Source organism: Anopheles bellator, chromosome 1 (genome assembly GCF_943735745.2).
Source record: "Anopheles bellator chromosome 1, idAnoBellAS_SP24_06.2, whole genome shotgun sequence".
Classification (NCBI taxonomy): Eukaryota; Metazoa; Arthropoda; class Insecta; order Diptera; family Culicidae; genus Anopheles; species Anopheles bellator.
The window spans coordinates 708,478-730,596 of NC_071285.1; the positions used below are offsets into that span (position 1 = coordinate 708,478).

A 22,119-nucleotide genomic window follows, 5' to 3' on the forward strand; every position below is an offset into this window, starting at 1 on the left:
CGCGGCGGCGGCGGCACCGAATATGATATGTCGAAAATAAATTAATACAAACATTAGCGTTTATTTTCTTCTCGCCGGCGTGTCCGCATAGGGTCCCCCGCTGGCCCCCCGTTCCAGGCGGTGGCGATCAATGTTTTGTTTTTAGCATTCCATATTCGCAGAGTCACACTTGGCCTGGCGGGCGCGCGAAACCGGGGGGTCGGTGGCCGGTGGCCGGAGCGGACAGCAGCAAGGTGATACGGTTCGATGGCAAAATTTGCATTTCGTCATGCTGGTTCCCATTCCCAGGGTTCGGGTTTTTGTGGGGGGGAAGGACATGCGCCACAGTGACATGGCACACACGGAAGAGCGGCCAGCTGAAAATGAGCCACGGGATGTGTGTTTGCGCGGTGAGGCAAACGAAAAAGAAAACGGCGGAAAATTATGCACCTATTTGATAATGTTTGCGGCGCTCTCTCTCTCGAGGGAGCCGCCCCGGCCTGGTCACCCCCCGGTGATTGGCCCGCTATCAGCGTTCTATCTATTTTTTGTCTGTTTACCGGCCCACGATTGGGACGTTTTCCGTCACTTTTTTCGACTCGATTGTTTGCTTTTGCTATTTGTCACCTTGTTTTTTGTCAATTGTTTGGTGCGACGGAGGACGCAAAAAATTGGATCGTATCCTAACAATTGATTATGTTTGGGATGATGGATTAATTATTCGAGCGTCAGACCGGTGATCGAGATCGCAACGGAAGACTCGACGGTAAAATGGGATCCATTTTAGACAATGGACGGGACACAGTGGCTCTCAAATCGATGTTCATGTCCATAGTACATACTTTATTGCTACGAGTGCTCTCTCTTAAGGCTCGACCACTTTGCTACAAACATAGTGAGAAACGTATAAAAGCAACAATCTTATCGTACGAATTGTTCACGGAACACAACCCTACAGCAGCGCGGCGATGCATTCGAAACGTAGGGCGCGCATCCGTATTTTGTTCGGTTCGGGAAATTTCAGTCCTTTTGGTATTATTTTTGGTGTTGATGGCAAAGAAAAAACTGTTAAAAACGAAACAGAGCTAGAGTATCTCCGCGTACAGCTTCTGTAGGCCCCCATAACGGCACAACCCGTGTGCTTATAGCCTCGCTTTGCCGCTCCGTATGCTTTCGTGATCTTCCGGCGTAAACAATCGATACGTGCCGTTGCTCTGCAGGTAGTAGATCGGATCCTTCACCTTGCCCAGATCGTATCCGTCCACCTGCAGTTCACGCTTCTTCAGCTTGAACGTGGTCGTCATCGGTACCTCCGAGAGCACACGGATGAACAGTGGCCTCGCGTACGGGGGCAAACTGGCCCGAATGCCGGCCGCCAGCTGCTCCATGTCCACTTTTCCTTCCGGATCCACGACAGCTGCCATGCCCGCTTTACCTTCGATTTCAGGAATCTGTTCAGGAATGGAATCGTATTCGTAAGTTTCGGAACGCGCGCGATCATTCTAAGGCGACTTACGTCAACTCCGTACACGGCACAATCCTTCAGCCCCACAATCGTCGTGATGACGCCTTCCACCTCCGACGTGGCTACGTTTTCACCGCGCCATCTGAACCGGGAAGCAAGCAAGGGAACATTGAGAATCAACCCGTGCGGTCAACCCGTGCGGCCAACGCGTGCGGCGCCACTCACCTAAACGTATCGCCCGTTCGATCCTTGAAGTAATAGTTACCGAGCAGATCCTGCACCAGGATGTCACCCGAGTTGAAATAGATATCGCCGGTGCGGAACACGTCGTGGAGGACCTTCTTTTCCGAGGCTGCCTTGTCAGCGTAGCCCACGAACGAGTTGAGTGCCTTCTTCGGGTTGATCTTCCCCACGAAAACGCCCGGTTCTCCCGGTTTACACTTGATGCAGAAACCGTTCCCGCCGCGGATAACTTCACCCGTTTCCTCATCGCATCTGATAGAAAAGTGTGACGGCCACAGGGGTTAATGAGTCATTTAATTGTCACTGTGGCAAAAGGGAAATTTACCTTATCAGCGTGACCGGGTAGATGGCTTTGGCAAAGTTCGGCACAAATCCGACGGCCCCCATCGTGTTGTCGATGTTTACTGTCGAAAAAGTAAGGTAAGATCCGTCACGAAATGGCCTCAAGCAACTTTCCGGTGGAAACTTACACAAATTCGAGTTGCCTTCCGTGGAGCCGTAAAACTCGCCAATCTGGGCAATGTTGAAGCGCGACACGAACTGTGGCCATATCTGGGGCCGCAACCCGTTGCCGAACATTAGCCGCACACTGTGCTGGGTGTCGGTCGCCTTGGGCGGTGTCATCAGCACGAATCGACAGATCTCGCCAATGTACTGCGCCACCTGTTCAGCGCCACACGTGGAACGGAGAGAAGCGTGAGAATGAAGAACGTGGGACCCCCTTAATCTCGTGCCCTCCCCCCACCGGGAACACTCACCGTACACTTGTGCCGGATGCAATCGGTCCAGAAGTTGGAGGCGGAAAACTTTTTGCGCAAGGCCGCCGTCAAACCACACAGCACCACGCTGCCGACGCCAATCATGCCGCCGGCCGAATGATAAAGCGGCAATGAATTATAAATGATGTCGTCATCGCGGAAGCTCAGCATATAATAGCACCCGAGGGCCATGAAGGTGTACCTGCGCGAGGCGAAGGCGAATGATGATAAATACCAAATCGTTCACGTTGTGGGTTCGCCCCAGCGAAGGATAGGAACTTGGCCGCGATGGCGGAGATGATGAAAGTGATAGAAAAATTATCGGACACGGTCCGAAGGACACAACACAGCCAACTGTAGCAACAGCAGCGGCGGTGGTATAGTAAATGGCCACCGGGATTCCCGGTTTGCCAACGGAAGACAAACAGGCAAGACAACGCGTGCTGGAACGTGTATCGCGGTTCCCACGGTGCTAAGGGCCAAAGGGACGGTGCGAGATTGTGGGACCGCTTCCGAGAAGCATTATGAGCGTCATCCGTCAGAGGGTGAACGGATTTTCGCAACCGAAATGGTTTTGTCCGCGAGTAGAAGGATGATCGAACGAAGTACTGTATGACACTATTAGAGCACCATTTTTCAGTGGCTCAGAGTGTCCAGAGGCGCTTCATCATCCGGGGGTGGTCATTCCATCATGCTTTTCCCATTATTTTTTAAAGTCGCGCGAAATAGTTAGTGTAGTGTAAATGAATAAATATTGTTATCAAATCTTTGTGAATTAGATAGAAGATCGTTAAAGAAGAAGTAATCAAACAAAAAGATCCCAACGCCTTAAAGAAATACTCATCCCTTACCTTAGGTTCGTGATGACGGCCGCCTTTGGCATACCGGTCGTGCCGGACGTATAGATGTAAACCAATTTATCTTTCGGTGATATATCATTCGGGATGGCGCTTAAATCTACGCTTGAGCCACCGCCGTCCGCGCTGAGCCTTAAATCTTCGGCATCTAAAACAGAAAAATTTTCGCATGTGAGAAGATGATTTATGATTATCAATTATATCGTATCGCATTAAAACGCCCTTCCAGCGGACACATACGCAGAACTCACGCACACGATGAGGTGCGAGCACATGTGGTCGCCACCGTCTCAGCTGCGACCACCACCGGGACACACTTACTCTGGCCAAAGTGCCCACAAAAGGAAGTGGATTTGAAAAAAATTGAAACTTGCTTCGTGCATAGTCTAGTGGAACCATCCAGCCGCAGTGAGGCTGATAATTAATTTAAGGGATCGAATCAGTTTTGGGCAACCTTATCCCACCGGCTGGAGAGCCCACTGTTCGCGCCGGTCGCACGTGTTCAGAGAACTTCACCGCCCGGTTAATGGAAAGGTGATAAAACGCCGTTAGAAGCGGCCCGACGATGTGCCACAAGAAACGGAACCGACGGAGTGAAGCAGGACGACCCCGAAAGCTTGCGGTGGAGCGAACGACGAACAGCACAAGAATATACATCATCGGAATTCGAGATGTGTGCAATTTATGGGAAAACACCAGAGGTTTCGGACAGCGACACCGAGCGTTTCCCGACGCGCGCCCCTCACCGGCATGACGGGGCCGAAATATTCTTAAGCGTTCCGTCGTCGGTTGCAACCGCCTGGGAAAATCGGATCCTCGGGCAAGGTGTTGTGCCGGTTGCGTTTGATGAGCGCGCGCCGCAAGGAGAAGCAGATGGGGCCATCCACGGCCCAAGACAAAAAAACTGTGTTCCACCAAACCGAAAGGGAAACTTCCGCAAACGGAACCCGGCATCGGGTCCTATGTGTGTGAATAGACATAAAGAAGTGAAAGAAAGCGAATCGGAAGAGGGATTATTGGGTGAAGCTTTAAAACATAAGCACCTTCGCGCGATGGTGGAAGTTTGTGGAAGACATCGAACCCCGGGTTCGGCCCCGACGCGCGGGTCGGAACGAGAGCGGGTGGTTTTGGCGCGGTGTCAGAGGTTTTGCGAATCGGCCACCACCATCATCACCATCGTCCGGATGGCGGCGTAGGGCGCCGATGGTTCCGATCGAGTGCAATTGAATAAAAACTCATTTACCTGGCAATGGGTCACTATTGGTGGTTCCGTCCTCGTCGTCTGCGCTGCGAAACCGGTACACCGGTAAGCCTTTTATGCCGTCCTGCTCGTATATTTCGGCGATCGCTGCAAAAGACAGTGGAATATTAACGATGTTTCTGCGCGAGTCGAGAGGCCGGGACGACCGGTGGCCCGACACCGGGTGATGCCGGGCCACCGGTAGGGATGGGAGCTTTGCATTGACTGCCGTTTGTGTGCTGAATGTGTCTCACGCAAACCCTCGGCCACGCTGAATAGAGTCCGTTCGGGGTTTCTTAATTACTGAGCAGCACAAAAGGGAAGCTACGACGCTGCTATTTCAAGACAGAGCTTTTTCGGGTGGCTTCAGATGCCGCTCGAAATTCAAAACAGGAAATAAATAAATAATTTAAAATTTGGTAGAGATTTTCGTATTAAATGATATCAATTAGACACTAGAAATGATTCAACGAGCAACAATGAATCCGAAAATCAATCATCGAGAATCAATTGTATGGCAATCATTTTGAAATGCCTGCTTCCTAAACTGGGACTCATTCCGTTGGCTAATTAAAAACGCAAAATCCGTTCCTTTCGACATCAGCCCGTCAAGCAGCCCCCTCCAGCCGGACGTTCGATCGGAACACGTTGGGAAAGAAAGTCAATCATCAAAACTGGGCCTCCCTCTTTTCCGGTGCTGCTTATCAAAGCGTACCACAAACAGCACACGCTCTGATTCGACCGCAAACTCGTACGACCCGGGGCCGGCTGCTGATCCGAGAGAATGGTCGGAAAAAACCTGTCCATTTTCGGACAGGACTCCTTCAGTAGAAAGCCTTTTTTCCTGCTGCAGTCCGAAAAGTGGCTTTGTTTTCGGAACTCAGGTATCAATCCAATTTCTTAACATCACACAGATCCCCTTTCCAGGCCTCGGCAGGATGCTGGACGGTGTGGTTGCAAAACAGTGCCGATATCATCATGACCGATAATGGACGGTTCGGTTCACCACATTTTAGATAGAATTCAACCCTCGAACCCGTGTGGGACCCAAAAGGCTGGCTGGGATGCCAAACGGAACCCATTCCTCATCCACGGAGATAAGACAGAAGGCGAGAGAGCGAGAGCGCGTGTGCGCACAGATCTCGGGGAAGCGGAACTCGGAATCGGAATCGCGCGCATGTTCCCAAAGACACGGCGTGGCTCTGGGATGATTGATTGACAGTTTCTATTATCACTCACCTCCGGCCAGCTCCGTGCTAACGATGATTGCTTTCGAATTAGCCACCGCTATCGAGTGACGCAGCGTTTCCTTGCGCAGGTTCGAGTTGATCAGTGCCGTTACGATGCCGATTTTCGACAGCCCGAGCCAGATGCACGGATACTCCAGGCGGGTCTCCATGAGCAGCGCAATCGTGTCGCCCTTCCGGAAACCCTTCGCATAGAAGTGAGCGGCCACGCGGTCGACTAGCTGCTTCACCTCGCCGAACGTTAGCTGCCGGTTGTCCATCAGAAAGGCCGCTTTTTGGGGATGCCGGGCCACGACGCTCTCGAAGATTTGCACCACCGTGGCACCGGCCCGTTCATACCGGTACAGTGACAGGTTGAGCTTGAGAAAGATGACCGCCGTGCTGTGGAAAGGCAAACGATAGACATTCGGTGAGGAAACGGCGAAAAACAAGGTTCTTTCCCAGAGACACAGACATCTGGCCCCCGGGTTTTTGGCATCGTTCGTCAGCGCATTAGAATCCGAGAATCCGTCTCTGCGAAAAAGGCGCACATGCGCTAACGTTAACGAGCGAACATTTTATGATCGCGTGATCAATTGCACCGTGCCCGGTTGTGGGGGGGCCGTAAGTGGAGGAAAACAAAGTGTCGCATGGCGTGTGGCCTGGGCGCGCACGGTCCAAGTTCATCAAAACCACGATCAAGTGACAATTCACAACACGCCGGCACCATAGGTGATGGCGGAGGCAAAGGAAACTGTAAATAACGAGCCATGCAAAGTTATCGCGCCAATGCTTGACCGACGGGAACTGCTACATCGGCATCGGCACGCGCGTATTACGCCTATCGTTAGCCGGGAATCGGAGCGTTAAGCTAACAAGATTAATGATACGTTTGGCTATTTACGAATCGGCTTGTCGTGCGATTAAACGACACAAATATGCGTTAAATAGTGCAAAAGATTAGCAAGTTTGGCAGAGATTAGCATCGAGCATTGGGTTGGCATTGAGTTGAGTTGAGTATTGAGCATCGGCGCGATAAACGAATGCGGAGCGAAGCATAATAGTAGCGCGATTCAAGTGTTTAACAAGTGCACCCCGCATTCGGAGCAGCTAGGTGGCCCCGACGACACGGTTAAATTATGCCGTACATTAAAGCAAAGCGCTAGAACCTTGAGAACCTTCCCCGCCGGGAGATAGTGCGCCATGGCTGCACCATGCAAATGTACACCAATTCCTTCGCGAGCCACACCGGAACGCTCTGTCTGGCGGCTCCTGCGGAGACACGAATCGTGTTAGTCGCTGCTTAGAAACAATCAACATCAGGCCGCTTGGACGGTGACATAAATCATCATCATCAACGGTGGGCCACTGGGGCGAAGAAACTCGGCGAAACGGGGGAAACAAATCTTAATTCTAGGGTTGGCAACTGGGGCCACCCCTTTTGCGGTACGGCACACGCTTACCGTAAATCCCGAGGCAGCGAACGGACGGAGGCGTACACGGTCGACGGTCGATCGCCGGATATGAGGTAAAAAAAGAGACCGGTCAGTAGCGTTTGTGGTATCAATCTCTGTCCGATCGCTAATGACGCCGCCATCGCCACAGCTGTGATGCCGGACAGCGTCAGGAATTTTTGTTTGGCACTCAGCTCGACCAACATTTTGAAGCTTTGCGAAGTTTGTTTTGCGATTGCTTTCCTCCCAATGCTTCCCCGCTTCAAGTGCACTCCGGAGTCGTCGGTGGGTTCCGGTCCTGATTCCGGTCCCTATGCTCGCCCGCGAGTGGGACTTTGGATCGAGACAATTCGTTTCCGCGCTTCAGATAGTGTAATCAACTGTTCCGGGTAGATGATGCTAGAAGAGAAGAAGAAAATAATTATTAGCCTCGGCCAAAAAGTCGTCTCGCTACATTCCGAAAGTATTTGGTAAGCCTCCGTAATATTTGAATGAGATAATAAGTCTAACGATAACGGATGGTCAAGAGGTACGCCCCTAAACAGCATTCGCAAGCCAGCGCTTAGCTGTACTTAGGCTGATAAGCAATCATTAGAAGTTCGGATCTTATCTCTAATCCTTTCAGCGCTCTGCATTTTCTAGAATGTTATGCAATTTGTCGAAAAATTGTTGACTTGCCACGTTTGTTCAGAAATAGAGATTTTGTAGATTTGTGAGCCGTCAAATGAGCCAGTGACGGCCACCGCAGCGATGAAGTGCTCGCGCGAACTAACACGTGAGTTACAATTACTGTAATTGAGGTGCAATAAGCCAATGCAAATAAAGTGCTTGATTGCACAATCAGCACGCCACAACACGGTCGGCAAGAACGGGATCGTCTCCGATCGAGTGCGACCGATTCCCGAACGGGCTAACCCCAAACAGACCTCAAACACGAACCCGATTAGTCGTTCTCGAGGATTAGCGCAGTAATGCAAATGGGGCACGAAAAAAAAAGAGAAGCGTCAGCCACTTTGCATATCGGTCTGATGCCGGCATTCGACGTGGAAGTACAGGGGTGCATTTAATTAGGCCGCGCCACCGCGAGCCAGACGGTACCACCCTGAGCTAGAAGGTTGAATGGGTTTGCAATTTGATTAGTGCCACATGCGTGTCAACCTGGCACGGGCACGGGCACGGTTAAGGCCAGGCCGATATTTCACCACGTGCCGGCGGTTTCTGTGGTTACGAAGCTGAAAGAAGATACGTCTTGAAAGTGCACGATCGCCACAGCTGATCAATTGGGGCTCGGTTGCGACGCGATCACCCGTCGTGGCGCAAAGTCCACCGGACGTGCCTGATTGGCTCGGCGTATGCTTACGCGTAGGTTATGGTTTCGTCGCCCGTGCCCGATTCTTGGCCCCGTCGTTCATAGTCCATGCGAGACGTCTCGGAAGATGATACGGGACACCATGGTGTAGATTGTTTGGACTTTGGCATCATGTCTACCTATATCAGTTTCAACCTACATTCGGGTTCTAGACATCAGCTGCCGATGGAGGATCGCACTCTGCCGCACGGTGTCCATTCAACGCGAAGAGATAAGAGAGTAGTTAGCAGTAAGGGTCACGCCGGGTTCACCGGGACCGTTGGACTGGTCATCGTGTTTGCAAACAAGGAAGCAGGCACATCATGAGAATATGGAACTATTCCTGTGGACTCTACAAGGTTCTAACTTTCTCTTGAGACGGTTACATCTCTATTCTCTTTGAATACTTGGGACAGTTGACGTACTATCTCGTCGTTCCGATTACGACATCAGAAGCTCAGGATGTTGGAATCCGGTCCGGTTTGTTTGCGACAGATAACGATACTGGACCTGGCAGTTCTTCGAAGTCAACTCCACGCCGTCCGAAATCCAGTAACTGCCCAGGCTATCGATCACAGCTCAGGAATCGTAGATAATTTTCTAATATTAACTATGAGTTCGGAAAGCGTCCCGGTATGTGCTGGCGGTGTACTCGTCCAGAAACTGAATTCACCTTGACACTGAGGGGCGGGTGAGTGGCCACTGCAACGTAAGCCACCCACACTCGAGAACTACAGATTCCATGAATGGTCTGTCACGGCAAATGATCTCAGGGGTCGCGCAGCACCACAGCCGGTGTCAGCGCACACAATAGGCCTCTTCAATTGACGATTACAGATCGGGCCCCGGACCCGCACACCATTCGAGCCCGCAGAATGACGACTTAAATTAAACGCTGCCAGCTGCGGACGACTTGCACTGGAAATCCCTGCGAAGCCCCGTAATGAGATGCGTACAGAGCCGAAGGTTCTCGGACCAATGACACCAGTGCAGCACCGTGGCCATCAGTCGGGGATTACCTAGTTCGGTTTACGCCGTCCTTCAACGACCCCGGCTCGGTTACACCCTTATTACAAGGGGAGCAGGGTGAATCAGAAAAGCGCACTAACCCCTCCGTTATAATTTGACGATAGCTTATCACAACAACGCCACACAACACCAATTTGTTAGATAACCACACCACGGACGCTCATTTCACACTCAGCGGAACGGTTGTCGCTCGACGAAGGGTTCGGCTGAACTGCGACGGATGAAGCTCGCACGCACTCCGTCAAGCGGAAGCAACCCGCGGGCCAGTGTATGGGTGTGTTCGCTCGGTTCCCTTGATCGACGCGCCGTGGGCCGAGAAGCCGACAAAACGTGATCGACGACCCGTCTCGCTCCGGTGCCCCGCAACGCCACCCGATACTCAACCGGGGACCGGGGAACTGGAGTCCGGATCATATGAGCCGGGGACATCTCCAGCGGCCAGAGGGTTGTTGGTATTCGTGACAGAAACGCGGAGCGTTCCGTTTCCAGACTCGGGTGCGACTCTCTTTGTCAACTGCGCCATATGATCGCGCGCGTGATGCACGCTGAGCGCTGGTGGTGGTATGATCTATGATCGCGCCACACGAACGGATGTGGATTAAGTGCGTTAATTAACATCGATCTCACTCTCTCCTTCGGTTGAGTCGAAGATTTTGTGTTCTCGCGGCGTCTTTCGCATTTCTTGGCCGAACGCGCGAGCGGATCCTTGGCGTTCCGCAGAATGGGAGTAAAAAAGCGAAAGTAATTGTGTCGACGTGCAGAAAGTGCATTGTTGCATCGGCTTGGTGCAACGGAATGCGAAGACCTTTTTTGTGTGTGGGTAGACCTCATTTGCTTGTTTTCGTTGAAATAAGATCCCGTCTGCGGACGCACGCTCTTTGTCCCCGTCGACAATGCGCGCGAAGTGTTATGCAAATACTTGCCGAGAAGCGTTCTCTGCCCTTTTTCTTGGGCAAATGCAATCAGATACGATAAAGAACTGAACCGATAAACAAGAGCTCAGACTTTAAAGAACATAATACGTTGCAAGCGACCGACACCTCGAGTTTCTGTTATTTTTTGAAGCCTGTTTAAACGCCCCATTACATACATTGGACATTGGACGGAAGAGTTAAACCCATCACCGGTAAACCATTTTTCGGATGAAATTCGCTTCCCGTTCTAATTGTTAACTAACAGCAATCTATTTACAAACTTACTACAGCAGCTTTAGGTTCTCCACTAACGCATCGATCACTTCGCTGCGCTCCGGTCCCAGCCCGAGAACGGTTTCCGTCCCGCTGGCCACCTGCGTCCTGCCTGCATCGCGAACTGTTTCAGTGATCACTCCCACGGCCTTGGCCCGTTGCGTCAGTAAATGCATCTTCTCCAGGCCGTCAACCTTTAGCACTATCTTCGGTTGGCCCTGCCGGAGCCACGAGTCGAGCTTGGCTTTGCCGGACCCGGCGGCAGTGGCGCGCATACAGCACAGAACGGCCGCATGGGCGCACTGTGACGCTATCTTTCCCTTCCGCAAACCCAAATCCGTGCGCACCACCAGCACCATCTTCATCGGATCGCCCCGCAGACAGGCGAACAGTGCCCGGAACGCTTTCATTTATCACCGTACTTTGCCCACTGCTTGGCCGTGTAGTCTTGCATGCACAGTTTGAACTCTTTCACCGCGTCCTGGCAGAGCCGCCAGTCGCCGGTTCCGGCAATGCACTCCTGAAGAAGGTTTGGTAGGGCAATTAACGCGAAGCATACCGATAGTGTCTCCGAGTCCCCTTACCTGTACTTTGTGGTGCAGCTCGATGCAGCCGGTGTTTTTGAGCATCCGTTCTACCGGATCTTCCACATCGGACATGGTAAAGTTTTGAAACTTTGCGAAAAAGCGCTACGGAAAGAAACTACTGGCGACATGACAGCACCGGGAACAAAAGGTAAACAAACCGCTTAAGCAGCCGCCCAACGGCCGGGCGGCTCAAATGCCGCTTGACGATGAAGCTTCCGTTTATTACCAAAATCTCCGTACATCATCTTACTGGCCATTGAATTAATTCGACCGAAAGTTGGTGTGTCTTCTTGATGTTAGTCAGGCTAAATTGCCCTCCGTTTGGCTGTGCTTCACACAATTGGGAAGCCGCCAGTTTGAAATATGAATCGCTGAACCCAACACCAAAAACACGCTCCGGAACTGTCAAACGGGCGCCGAGCTCCGCATTCCGTCAACTCGCCGCGCTCGTCTCTCAGCACACGGTTTTCTGTTCCATGTTTATTTTCGTTTCTCGGAAATTGTTTGGCACGATTCATCTCGAAACAATCCAGTGGAAACGGCGCTAAACGCGAACGCGGCAAGTGGCATTAAGAGTGTTCAACCCTTCGCCGCGAAAGCAAACCCGCAAACCAGCAAATTCCGGCGCTCCGGAGGGCTATCGACGGGTAAAAAGAAAGCCGTATCGTAGACGCGGCACACGGCGCTTGGTGAAGTTCATCGAAAGTCATTCGCGGTGCGTTCGAGCGTATCGTTGGGAAAAGGGGTGCAAAAAACGGTTCCGATACGCGGTGGAATGTTGCGGCCGTAGTGTTGGTGTTTTGTGCGATTGTGTGAGAACGAAACGCGAACCAACCGGGGCGATAGAACGCGAAAAAAACATCCGATCCGGAGCGCCAGGCGTTGCTGTTGACCTGAATATGCGGGACACCGCACACGCCGTTTTCCCGTCGGAGCATTTCAACCGTTTCACGGCCGAACGAGCGGGCAAATAAAACGCGCAAAACTTCAAGTACAAAGAACCGGAGAAGAAACCAGCGTCCGTCTTGAGCGGCAAACAGCAGACCGAGGCGAGCATCGCTGTCGCGTGACATCATCGAACGAGCTCCATCATCGGTCCAGAAATATTCGTTGTGCTGGGAACGGATCCAACAGAGTAGGCGGTTGTAACATTTCCAGCCCGGCAGCGTAAAGTATCGGCCCCTCAAAACCGGATTCGCAGTAGACTATGAGCAGGGGGCCGAAGTTTCTCAAACCGGGTAAGTAACCGACCGCCAGGTGTTGCAGAAATCGCGTACAGCAGTTCTCGTTGATGCGCGCCCCACTCACCCACTGGCAGCTAATTCAATTTGTTAGCCGACCACCGGCAAACAGTTACCACCCATTTTCGCACAATTGTGTAAACCGCGCGTGTGTCTGTGGGGTTCGCAAAGGGTTTTCGCGATCGCGAGTGGTCCGCGTTTCGAACAGACCTTCCGCCTGAACTTGAACCTTGAATGTTAAGTGCGTACATGCACGCCAAACCGGATCGCGGGTCTTTAGTATGTTCAACAGTTTGTTGTATCGTTTTAGGTTATTTTACTGAATAACCCCGCCGTTTATCACTTCCCATTGGGTTCACTGACAACGCGCGCCATCGTGGACACCCAAGATGACAAAAATCGCTTTCAGAATACCTAATGATGACTGAGGAATCTCCGTTTCAATGCCAACGTCGTGCTTTGGGTCGATCACGCGCGATCGCACGGTCGATACCCTTTCGTCGATCCGAATTCGCGGCCGAACCGCGATCGAGACAGAGATGGCGAGTGTTTGAGGAGTTGTGCAACGGGCACCCGACGAAGTTCTGTTGTCCCGAGTGAACGGCGAACGTGTACCTGTAAAGTATGTCACCGTGAGTTGGCACCTTCGCCGTGCCGATAAGTCACCGATAAGCGAGGAATTCCGTGCGTTGCCGCAATCTTAATAATCGATTGATACGCGATGTGGGGTCGGTCCCCTTTATCCGGAAAGATAACAAAAAGCTTACTATTCCCAGGGTTTCGTGCGTTTGTGCGCTCTAAATCTTTCGTCACACACGACCCGCGAGCTGATAAGCCCAGAATCCCAGCCGCCCCAGACACACAGCAACGGTGTCTGGCCAATGTGTTTGTGTGACCCTTGTTACCGCACCGAAGGCGAGGTACGCCAGGTACCGATAAGAGTGTATATTGGCCGTTTTCGGTATATTTCGCGACTGTCTTATCATGCGCCGGGAACACACTGCTTGTTAATTGATAAAACACCATGCGTGTGTGTTGGTTCCTTTCGTTACGGGGCACAGTTCACGCTTAGAGGCGCTCCAGTGCCTAGCGGCCGGTAAGTTGTAATTGAATTAGTTTCGCGCTTCAACCCGCCTCGATCGGGTTCGTCCGGCGGGACAGTCGAGCGGTCGTTCAGTGTTCGGTTGGTGACCCCCTGCTGTTTTGCGTGCAAATCGTGACCGGCGTCGGGCCGTTTTGTACCATCCTACCCTGTAATCACGCGGTACTCACGCTGTGCTCCTATCGGTGTGCCATTTAATCGTACACTTCCTTCCGTTTTCGATGGGAAACGCATATGTTAATAATCTTCTCTAATCCCCCTTCGCTCGCTCTGGCAGATGACGAGTCGTTCGCCTCGGAACGGGACGCCGCACCATCGGACGATCACGTAACATCGTTCGTGTTTAACGCCCACCAATCGCTAGCGCTCGCCGCCCAGCGGGAACGTCTTCCGATCCGCCAGTACCGCGATCAGATACTGTACTGCCTCGAGAACTACCAGACGCTCGTGCTCGTAGGGGAGACCGGGTCCGGCAAAAGCACGCAGGTACCACAGGTAAGTCAAACACAGTGAAATTAACATACTTAAATGATGAACACTCGAATCATTAAGAAACGGGGCCTGTTTGAAGATGATTCCGTAGTTCGTTGTTATCTGCTTTTGCATACTGGTTCTTCGGTTCATTGACTCGCGACTCCGTGCGCGCCGGAAGCGAAACATAAACAAACTCTCCGCGGCAACCGGAACACCGCGTGTGTCGGTCAGACATCGTTGTCGAACGCGATTCATCAGCAAAAAGACAACAAATGATTCAGAGCGAACGATAAGTCATCTAAGTGGCGGTAATGGCCGCAGATACGTTACACGTTTGACGTGGCATTTGGCGATAGTGTACTTTCGCTCACCCGTTATCACCCGTTATTGGCCAACCGGCGGACGTGTCGGTGCTGCCGTGTCATCATCGTAATGATTCGACTTCTCGTTCGCTAGGTCCAGCTGGGTCATCCAGGTTTGTCTGATAGACGCGAGGTCAAGGTCTTGTTGGTCTGGCCGGCCGGTGATGTCACCGCTAATTGGCATGATAGGAGAGAGTAGTTCGCTACGATAGGTCAAGTTTCTCTCGTCTCTCAAACCCACACCTGTCACGGATACGGGCGCGTTCCGAAGCCAACTATTAAATTGTCTATTAGCAAGAGTATCAATTGTAATTGACTTCCTGTGAGGTCACGCGATTGAGGGGGGTGGTGTACACCGTTGCACGTTTTGCAGTTAAATTTGATGGCCACAATCCCGTGACGCACGCCCCGCACGTTGGTGGTGTTCGTTGCACAACAATGTTGGTGAAATGGCAGAAACGTGGCGCGCTCTTTCCAAACAACTATCGTTTGACTCCCATTACGATGCGTAATATTCAGCATAAACGTTACATTGTAATGCTTTTGTTTAGCTTTCATTAGATGGAGCAGTCGTCGATTTTCTCTCGATCGTTAAACATTATCACGATCACGTTTTGAGTATGCACCACTTCGTTTTTTGTGTGAAGCAGAATTTAAAAATTGTACAATTTGTAGACTCTTCGAACATTGTTTCCCTGCTCTGTTTGGCCATTGGTTGGGTGTAAAAAATGGTGTAATTTTTGTTCGGAACTTATCATTTCGAAGAAACGTCAACCTGGCCATCGCCACGATTCGTAGCGATAATGAGTCAACGCTTATCGGCCAATCTCGACGATTTGTAAGTGTCCTCAAACAACCATTAGCGTGCTACGAACGAACCACCGGACGTCGGTGGTTCGTCTATTTCTGGCACTTTATGAGTACCGAACAAGTACCAGCGACAGATCGTCGCGATAGAAGGACGCCAACAAAGAACGGGATCCGCCATCGGGAGGGAAGTGTCTCGGTTGGTTGTTTTTATTCAGCTCCATGCGTCCGTTCTACGTCATCCAATCGGCCACTAATGGTGCACCGAAACCTATTTTTAGGATCCTTCGCCGGCGGTAGATTCGGCTTTTTGTGTGCCTCGATACCCCGCGGCACTTGACAGCCGTGCCTGCCGTGCTGCACGGCATAATACGCCGAACGGAAACTCTTTCGATCGACGGTCGGACGGACGGTCTAAACTATTTATGGTGCGACTATCAACAGTTTATGACGCTTCCTGCGTTATCCTTTTGGCCGGATTCGCTCGCCCCGGGGAACGGCGCCACCGACGGAACGACGATGTTGCCGGCGGGGGGGGTGTCGGATTTTGGGTGTGAAATATTTATGAGCGAAATCTGAATCCGCCTGGCGTGGAACACGGAGGAAGTTGTAGGATTCCAAAAATGCCAACAAAATGTTAGTGGCCAACAGTCTTGTGGACTGTTTGTGTGTCTCGTCGCGCTTTGGGTATCTTTCAACGCATTTATGCTGGCGAACGATGGTCGACACGAATGCTGTGCTTTTCAAACAAATCCTTATGCCCAAGGAAAAGAAGGAAAAAAGGAGGAGAAACCTCTTCTGAAAAGGATATGTTGCGACGATATTAAGGGTTAGAGTTCGAAGGGTTAGTCCGTCCATCTGAATGTATTTCAAACAAACAAACTACCGAGTTATTGAAGTTAAAATTCGTGGCATATAGAGCTATGTGTTGTATAATCTTATCAATCCGCGCTCAACTTAAAGCCCACGGAACCGGACTGAAAAGAGTGACACTAAGCTACAGAACATTACATGAAGTAACTAAATTATTGGTTGCTCACTGACCATCAGCATGGTATTAGATTAATACTTTTCCTACTGGGCAGAGCGCGTAATTGGACCTCTGTGGACCTTTTGTCAGACCCACATTTTCCCGTCCCAATCGAACCGTTCGAACCCTGTCTGTCACCATACATTATTCAGTTAGGACTCGGTGCCTGCAGGCCTCGGAAACGGAACCCGGAATGTGCTCGATTGTGAATGGATCGGATCGGCTGTGGATGAATGGAAAATTGTGGTACAAGCAGGACAGCAAAAGCGGCCCGGACAGAAATGTTGAAAAGTCAGCAGAATTGATGTTTACCCGCGAGCCTAGTGCCTGGGACATCGTGTTCCCGGCGGGACAAGGCGGCAACCAGACTGAAAGGATTGGAAGTGGCACTTTGGCACTTTGGTGAGGGGGAAGAACATTACCTTTCGAGAGTTGCCGGGACACTTCCCAGTGAACCGCGAAGCGTGCTCGTGTCAAGGATTCGGCGAAGGCCGGAATCGTCCTTCAGCGGCTAGCCCAGCGGGCGTGGCGTGTGTTCTGTGGTGCACTATAAATTTCTGTTCCAGGGACACGGCCTGGTCGCCTCCAGGGGAATGTCTCACTTATGCAAATTGCATTCCCAATGGTTCCCAGCTTGTCGGCGACCGGGCCGCGGGTTGTGGAGGCCTCCCTCACCGGTTAGCACCGTTGTACCTTTGTCAGACGATGCATTATGAATTGAGCTGCCTTTTTGTCGGATTTTTTTTACTACGTCTTGTGTGACGGAATCGGAATAGGACAATCTATGAAAGCAGAGGCCCCCCGTTTTTTGCGCTCAAACGGTGATGGGAAAGCTGCGATACGCGTTTGATGTTACTTTTATTTCCATAAAGTAATGAACACCTGAAACGGCAACAATGCTTTCCGGGGGAGCGTTCTTTTGATGAATTTGTTAACAAAATAGTAACTAATTCATGCCCGGTGGCCGCTCAAGCAAGGCCATGATAAGGAATATCATTCTGTCCCGCGTGGCCCCGCAGAGGGACGGCTGACGGCTTTTTGTATCATAATCCCCACACGCAGCATAACCCGAAGGACACACACGGCACTCGGCCTGCCTCTGCACTACGCCACCGTTCGCCTATGACTCAACCCGCTCTCTCTCTCTCTCTCTGTTTCGTTTCAGTTCGTGCCGGTGGTGGTGGTGTAGGAGGACGCGGCCACAGAACCCCCTCGGTGCCGCCAATTCTCCCCCCGCACACCCCATCCTACACGAGCGACGGAGCGTTGGCTGCCTGAATGGTCGGCGGCGGTTGTAGTTTAGTTGTAGTGCAGTAGCGCTGGGCATCGGAGTGCCGTGTGTCGCGGTTGGCCAATAGTTTCCCATCGCAAACTGGCCACGGGTTATAAGAGGCGCGCGTTGTGGCGGATAAGGTTTTGTTAAGTGTAGTAGAGACCCAACAGTGTGTGGAGGCCCCGAAAATGGTTGGCCCAAGTTCGCAGGTCAGCAAAATTCTGCTGTCGCTGCTCTTCCTGCTGATCGTGTTTTTCGCGTGGATGGATGTGAACCTGTATATCCGCATCCAGGACTACCCGATCCGCGATACGGACCCGTTCCTCAATGCGGCCAACAGCAGTTTGCTGCTGCTGAAGCCGGTGCCGGGCGGGAGTCACCCGAGCACGGTGACAGCCCCGCTGCTGGCACCGCCATCCTCGTCGTCGGTGCCGCAGCAGCTCAATCGGTACGTCGTGCGGTACGAGGACGTGGCGTGGGTTGGCTGTGACCTGAACCCGCTGTGCGACGTCACGGTGAAGGCGATGATGCTGGATCACACCAACCACTACCTGTTCGCACCGATCGCCACGATCGTTGACAATGTGGCCGGCTTCTCGAAGGGGGACCTGGTGACGCCCAACATGATCTCGACGTTCCACGTGTTCGTGGCGATTGCGGCCGGCCGGATGGTGGCTTCGGACTCGCTCGGCTACCGGCGCATCGGGGTGGTGCTGTTCCAGTTCCGCACCTTCCTGGACGATCTCGATGGGCACGTGGCCCGGGCGAAGAAGAACATCCGGGGCGAACGGTCCGACATCGGGTCGGCCGGGTACTACATCGACGGCATCTGCGACGGGCTCGGTTGCATCGCGCTGATGATCGGGGCGTTCGTGTTTCTGAAGAACAATCCACCGCGGCGCGGCTACACGCAGCTGCAGTCGATCATCCCGGTGGCGGAGTCGAAGGGCTCGTCCGAGTCGGGCGTCATCTACAAGGTGAAGGTCACGACGAAGAAGGTGGCCCGGAAGGTGCTCTGCTACACCGGCATGCTGATGCTGAGCTCGACCGGCTGGAACCGGTACATCGCGATCTACCAGGACATGCTGGAGCGCGAGAACGTGACGCCGACCCAGTACCTGCACCAGGAGTCCGTGTTCCGCTCGACCGGCTTCTTCTGCATCGCCTGGCTGTGGCGCATCTTCAACGTGCACGCGCTGCTCCACTTTCTGCTGCTGAGCATCTTCTGTGATAAGCTGTGGGAGTACCTGCGCCTGGTGCAGTACTCCGGCTACGTGGCCCTCCTGGTGATCATCAGCGTCGCCGAGATGCACCTGCTGGGCGTCCAGACGTTCATCTACAAGTCGCTCACCGCCAGCAACAGCTCCTTGTGATTGGCCTAGAGCGAGAGAGAGGAAGAGAGATAGAGAGAGAGAGAGTGTGTTTGTGGCACGTCGCCGTCCTCTGCGCCACCTTTCTGTACCTGTGTGTGGCTTCTCGAAGACCCGCCGGAGCGCTGGATCGCGGATCACCAATCTACCACAGGCCTTAGCTTGAGTTCGCACGCAAGCAACGAGTGAGAAAGAGGGATGCGGGTCGCCGGGAGAACTCTAGAGCACGTGTTGTCTATTTGAGCTCGTTGCGTCTGTAACTGTAGAACCTTAGAGCATCGCCAAAGCGATGTGCTTTAGAGAGTTAGGGAAAAGTTGACGCTGAACCGTTTTTTCTGCGGCAAAGTGGGATTATATGCGGGGAGCCTTGCCCAAAGTGGGGCAAAGACCCCCACACGAGCGAGGAACTCGGTAGCTGAATCGTGACGAAGCGAAGGGGAAGATTAACAAGAGAGCCTTTATCACTGCGGTGTGTTACATCAATGATTGTGTTTGCTAAATGTATTTTATCTGTCAAGTTAGTGTGTAAATGTTACGCTTTCGGGTGGGTGGTGCGTATGTATGCGTGCGTGTGCGTGTGAGTGTTGTACAGTGTGTTTGTTGATCACCGCGCGATCAGAAAGCGTCAGCCTATATCCACACAATCATCGAGTGATATTGTTTGAGAGATTTCCGAGGGTGGCACGCCCGGTCCCGGTGATTTTCTACGTATTTTAGTTCGAAAGAACACTTTCTATAAGCGTATCGTTTTACTTCGATCTATCTGCAGCCGGGGGGACCGCTGTGGGAAGTAGCGGCGGGGTAGAATTAGTTGGCCAACGTCGACTTTAAAAGTGACCAGGCGTCTCCATTACCTGTACACACGTATTCGTTTGCGTCACCAGTGTTTTCCTTTCGATCTTGCCACCGCTCCCTGGAGCTCCGTTCGGGAGCAACAAAGCATTGGGTCGTTTGCGGTCTGAACTGTTGTAACTAATCGTTTCATGGATGTTATCACCCTTTCATCGAGAGATAAAGAAATGGAAATAAAACTGAAATCTTGTACATTCGTTCGAAAATGTGTTCAGTTCCGAATCGGAATTTATTGCCCGTGCCCGTCTTCGGAGTCCCGTTAGTGTTCAGCCAATTCTTTTTCGTTATTCTTCCTCGACACAGTACCTGTACGAGTTCGGATGGCACTCGAAGGGCTTGATTGGCATCACGGAACCCCGCCGGATATCGGCCATCACGCTGGCCGATCGGGTCGCCTCGGAGCGGGGCGAACTGTGCGGCGAAACGGTGGGCGTGGCGATCCGCTTCATCGCAAAGTGTGACCCGGATCAGACGAAGATAAAGTACATGACCGAGGGCATTCTGCTGCGCGAGATGCTGGCCGATCCGCTCCTAACCCAGTACGCCGTCATCATGATCGACGAAGCGCACGAACGGAGTACCCTCACCGACACGGCACTCGGTCTGCTGAAGAAGATTGCCCGCAAGCGACCGCAGCTGAAGATCATCGTATCGTCGGCCACGGTAGACGCGGAACTGTTTCGTGACTTTTTCAATCTTAAACCGGCCCGGAGCACCCAACCAGACACTGCCGTCATACTGACCGTCGAAGGAAGGATGTACCCTCAGGAAGTGTTCTATCTGCGCGAGCCGTGTCCGGATTATGTGAAGGAAACGGTCGCAACGGTGATGAAGATACACCGCACGGAACCGAAGGGGGACGTGCTGGCGTTTCTCACCGGCCAGGAAGAGGTCCTGCGAGCGCTCGATTTATTGTGCGAGCATCAGGAAGCGGCCGGCCGTGAGGATATGCTGATTCTCCCGATGTACGGCACGCTCTCCAACACGGACCAGCTGAAAGTGTTCTTCGGGCCACCGAAAGGGGTCCGGAAGGTGGTGCTGGCAACGAACATTGCCGAAACGTCCGTCACCATCCCGGGTATCGTTTACGGTATGTTCCGGTGAGCCGCCGCTAGTGCCGACTTCTAACCTTCCGTTCCGTTCCCTTTCCAGTGATTGATTGTGGATTCGTAAAGCTAAAGTGGTACTCGGCCGACAGCACGACCGACAGCTTGGTGGTGGTCCCCCTAAGTAAGGCGGCGGCCGAACAGCGTGCCGGCCGTGCCGGGCGCATCCGTAGCGGGAAAGTGTACCGACTTTACACCGAGGCCGAATGGAAGAAGCTACCGGAGCACACCCCGCCCGAGATGCGCCGTTCGGACCTGTGCAGCACCGTCCTATACCTGAAGGCGCTTGGCATTGACAACATTCTTCGCTTCACGTTCCCGTCGGCCCCACCGGCCAAGAATCTGCTCGCATGCCTCGAAACCTTGTACGCTCTGGAGGCGCTCAATGCCGACGGCACACTCACGTCCCCGGTCGGTTACTTTCTTGCCGAAATGGCCATTCCGCCGATGATGGCCAAGATGCTGTACAAGGCGGGCGAGATGGGCTGCTCGGAAGAAATTCTCGTCATCATCGCGATGCTGCAGGTGCAATCGGTGTTCTCGAAGCCGGCCGGTGGGCAGGCCGCGATCCGGGGGCGGATCGCCAAGCGAAACTTCGAGGTAGCCGAAGGTGATTTGGTGACGCTACTCAACGTGTACTGTGCGTTCGTCGAGAGCGGCCGGACGAAGGAGTTTTGCGGACGCAACTTCCTCATCTATCGGAATCTGAAGCGTGCGCACGAAATTAAGACCCAACTAACGGCGTCGCTCGAGCGTGAACTGAACATTCCGCTGCTGTCGTGTGGCGGGAACGTGGAAACTCTCTGTCGGTGCATCGTGGCAGGGTTCTTCCCGTACGCGGCCTATCTGCACCACTCGGGCGTGTATCGGACGGTGCGAGGCAACACGGAGCTAAGCATACACCCGCTGTCCGCACTGTACACCGAGCAGCAACCGCAATGGGTCGTCTTCTGTGAGCTCATCCACACGACGAAGCTGTTCATGAAGGACATAACCGTCATACAGCAGAGCTGGCTACCGGAGATTGCGCCGCATTACTACCACAAAGTGACGGTGCGCGATCAGCATTGATCGACCCCGATGGGTGTCAGCACGATCGCATAATGCACAATAAAGCATAATGGCGTTC

The 22,119-nt window shown here is 52.7% G+C and overlaps 5 protein-coding genes across 5 annotated transcripts; 2 read left to right on the top strand and 3 right to left on the bottom strand.

Annotated features, from left to right (window-relative positions):
* Nucleotides 1-800: 800 nt before the first annotated feature.
* Nucleotides 801-7,611, bottom strand: LOC131206309 (long-chain fatty acid transport protein 4). Its single transcript, XM_058198823.1, has 10 exons — nucleotides 7,232-7,611; nucleotides 5,782-6,170; nucleotides 4,546-4,650; nucleotides 3,297-3,450; nucleotides 2,446-2,647; nucleotides 2,158-2,350; nucleotides 2,013-2,091; nucleotides 1,670-1,939; nucleotides 1,496-1,586; nucleotides 801-1,430 (listed from the first exon to the last, which is right to left on the bottom strand). The coding sequence occupies exons 1-10, from the start codon at nucleotides 7,426-7,428 to the stop codon at nucleotides 1,122-1,124; spliced, it is 1,989 nt and encodes a 662-aa protein (XP_058054806.1). The 5' UTR covers nucleotides 7,429-7,611; the 3' UTR covers nucleotides 801-1,121.
* A 3,159-nt stretch (nucleotides 7,612-10,770) lies between these two features.
* Nucleotides 10,771-11,196, bottom strand: LOC131216348 (uncharacterized). The gene has a single exon (XM_058210814.1). The coding sequence runs from the start codon at nucleotides 11,194-11,196 to the stop codon at nucleotides 10,798-10,800; it is 399 nt and encodes a 132-aa protein (XP_058066797.1). The 3' UTR covers nucleotides 10,771-10,797.
* LOC131216349 (cytochrome c oxidase assembly factor 4 homolog, mitochondrial) lies at nucleotides 11,178-11,511 on the bottom strand. Its single transcript, XM_058210815.1, has 2 exons — nucleotides 11,371-11,511; nucleotides 11,178-11,306 (listed from the first exon to the last, which is right to left on the bottom strand). The coding sequence occupies exons 1-2, from the start codon at nucleotides 11,443-11,445 to the stop codon at nucleotides 11,193-11,195; spliced, it is 189 nt and encodes a 62-aa protein (XP_058066798.1). The 5' UTR covers nucleotides 11,446-11,511; the 3' UTR covers nucleotides 11,178-11,192.
* A 508-nt stretch (nucleotides 11,512-12,019) lies between these two features.
* Nucleotides 12,020-22,061, top strand: LOC131206271 (probable ATP-dependent RNA helicase DHX35). Its single transcript, XM_058198766.1, has 4 exons — nucleotides 12,020-12,611; nucleotides 13,994-14,211; nucleotides 20,188-20,974; nucleotides 21,037-22,061. Exons 1-4 carry the CDS (start codon nucleotides 12,581-12,583, stop codon nucleotides 22,059-22,061), a joined length of 2,061 nt encoding a protein of 686 aa, XP_058054749.1. The 5' UTR covers nucleotides 12,020-12,580.
* LOC131206273 (ceramide phosphoethanolamine synthase) lies at nucleotides 17,586-20,035 on the top strand. The gene has a single exon (XM_058198767.1). It carries the CDS (start codon nucleotides 17,851-17,853, stop codon nucleotides 19,033-19,035), a length of 1,185 nt encoding a protein of 394 aa, XP_058054750.1. The 5' UTR covers nucleotides 17,586-17,850; the 3' UTR covers nucleotides 19,036-20,035.
* Nucleotides 22,062-22,119: the final 58 nt, after the last annotated feature.

Excerpts from the sequence above, each read along its gene's own strand:
- LOC131206309 (XM_058198823.1), bottom strand. The coding sequence starts at position 7,428 with ATGTTGGTCGAGCTGAGTGCCAAACAAAAATTCCTGACGCTGTCCGGC. Across the intron at positions 2,092-2,157 it reads GGAAGGCAACTCGAATTTGT|TAAACATCGACAACACGATG; the intron begins GTAAGTTTCCAC and ends CTTTTTCGACAG. Across the intron at positions 1,587-1,669 it reads CGAACGGGCGATACGTTTAG|ATGGCGCGGTGAAAACGTAG; the intron begins GTGAGTGGCGCC and ends TTCCCGGTTCAG.
- LOC131216348 (XM_058210814.1), bottom strand. The coding sequence starts at position 11,196 with ATGAAAGCGTTCCGGGCACTGTTCGCCTGTCTGCGGGGCGATCCGATG.
- LOC131216349 (XM_058210815.1), bottom strand. The coding sequence starts at position 11,445 with ATGTCCGATGTGGAAGATCCGGTAGAACGGATGCTCAAAAACACCGGC. Across the intron at positions 11,307-11,370 it reads AGCTGCACCACAAAGTACAG|GAGTGCATTGCCGGAACCGG; the intron begins GTAAGGGGACTC and ends AACCTTCTTCAG.
- LOC131206271 (XM_058198766.1), top strand. The coding sequence starts at position 12,581 with ATGAGCAGGGGGCCGAAGTTTCTCAAACCGG. Across the intron at positions 12,612-13,993 it reads GCCGAAGTTTCTCAAACCGG|ATGACGAGTCGTTCGCCTCG; the intron begins GTAAGTAACCGA and ends TCGCTCTGGCAG. Across the intron at positions 14,212-20,187 it reads AAAGCACGCAGGTACCACAG|TACCTGTACGAGTTCGGATG; the intron begins GTAAGTCAAACA and ends TCCTCGACACAG.
- LOC131206273 (XM_058198767.1), top strand. The coding sequence starts at position 17,851 with ATGGTTGGCCCAAGTTCGCAGGTCAGCAAAATTCTGCTGTCGCTGCTC.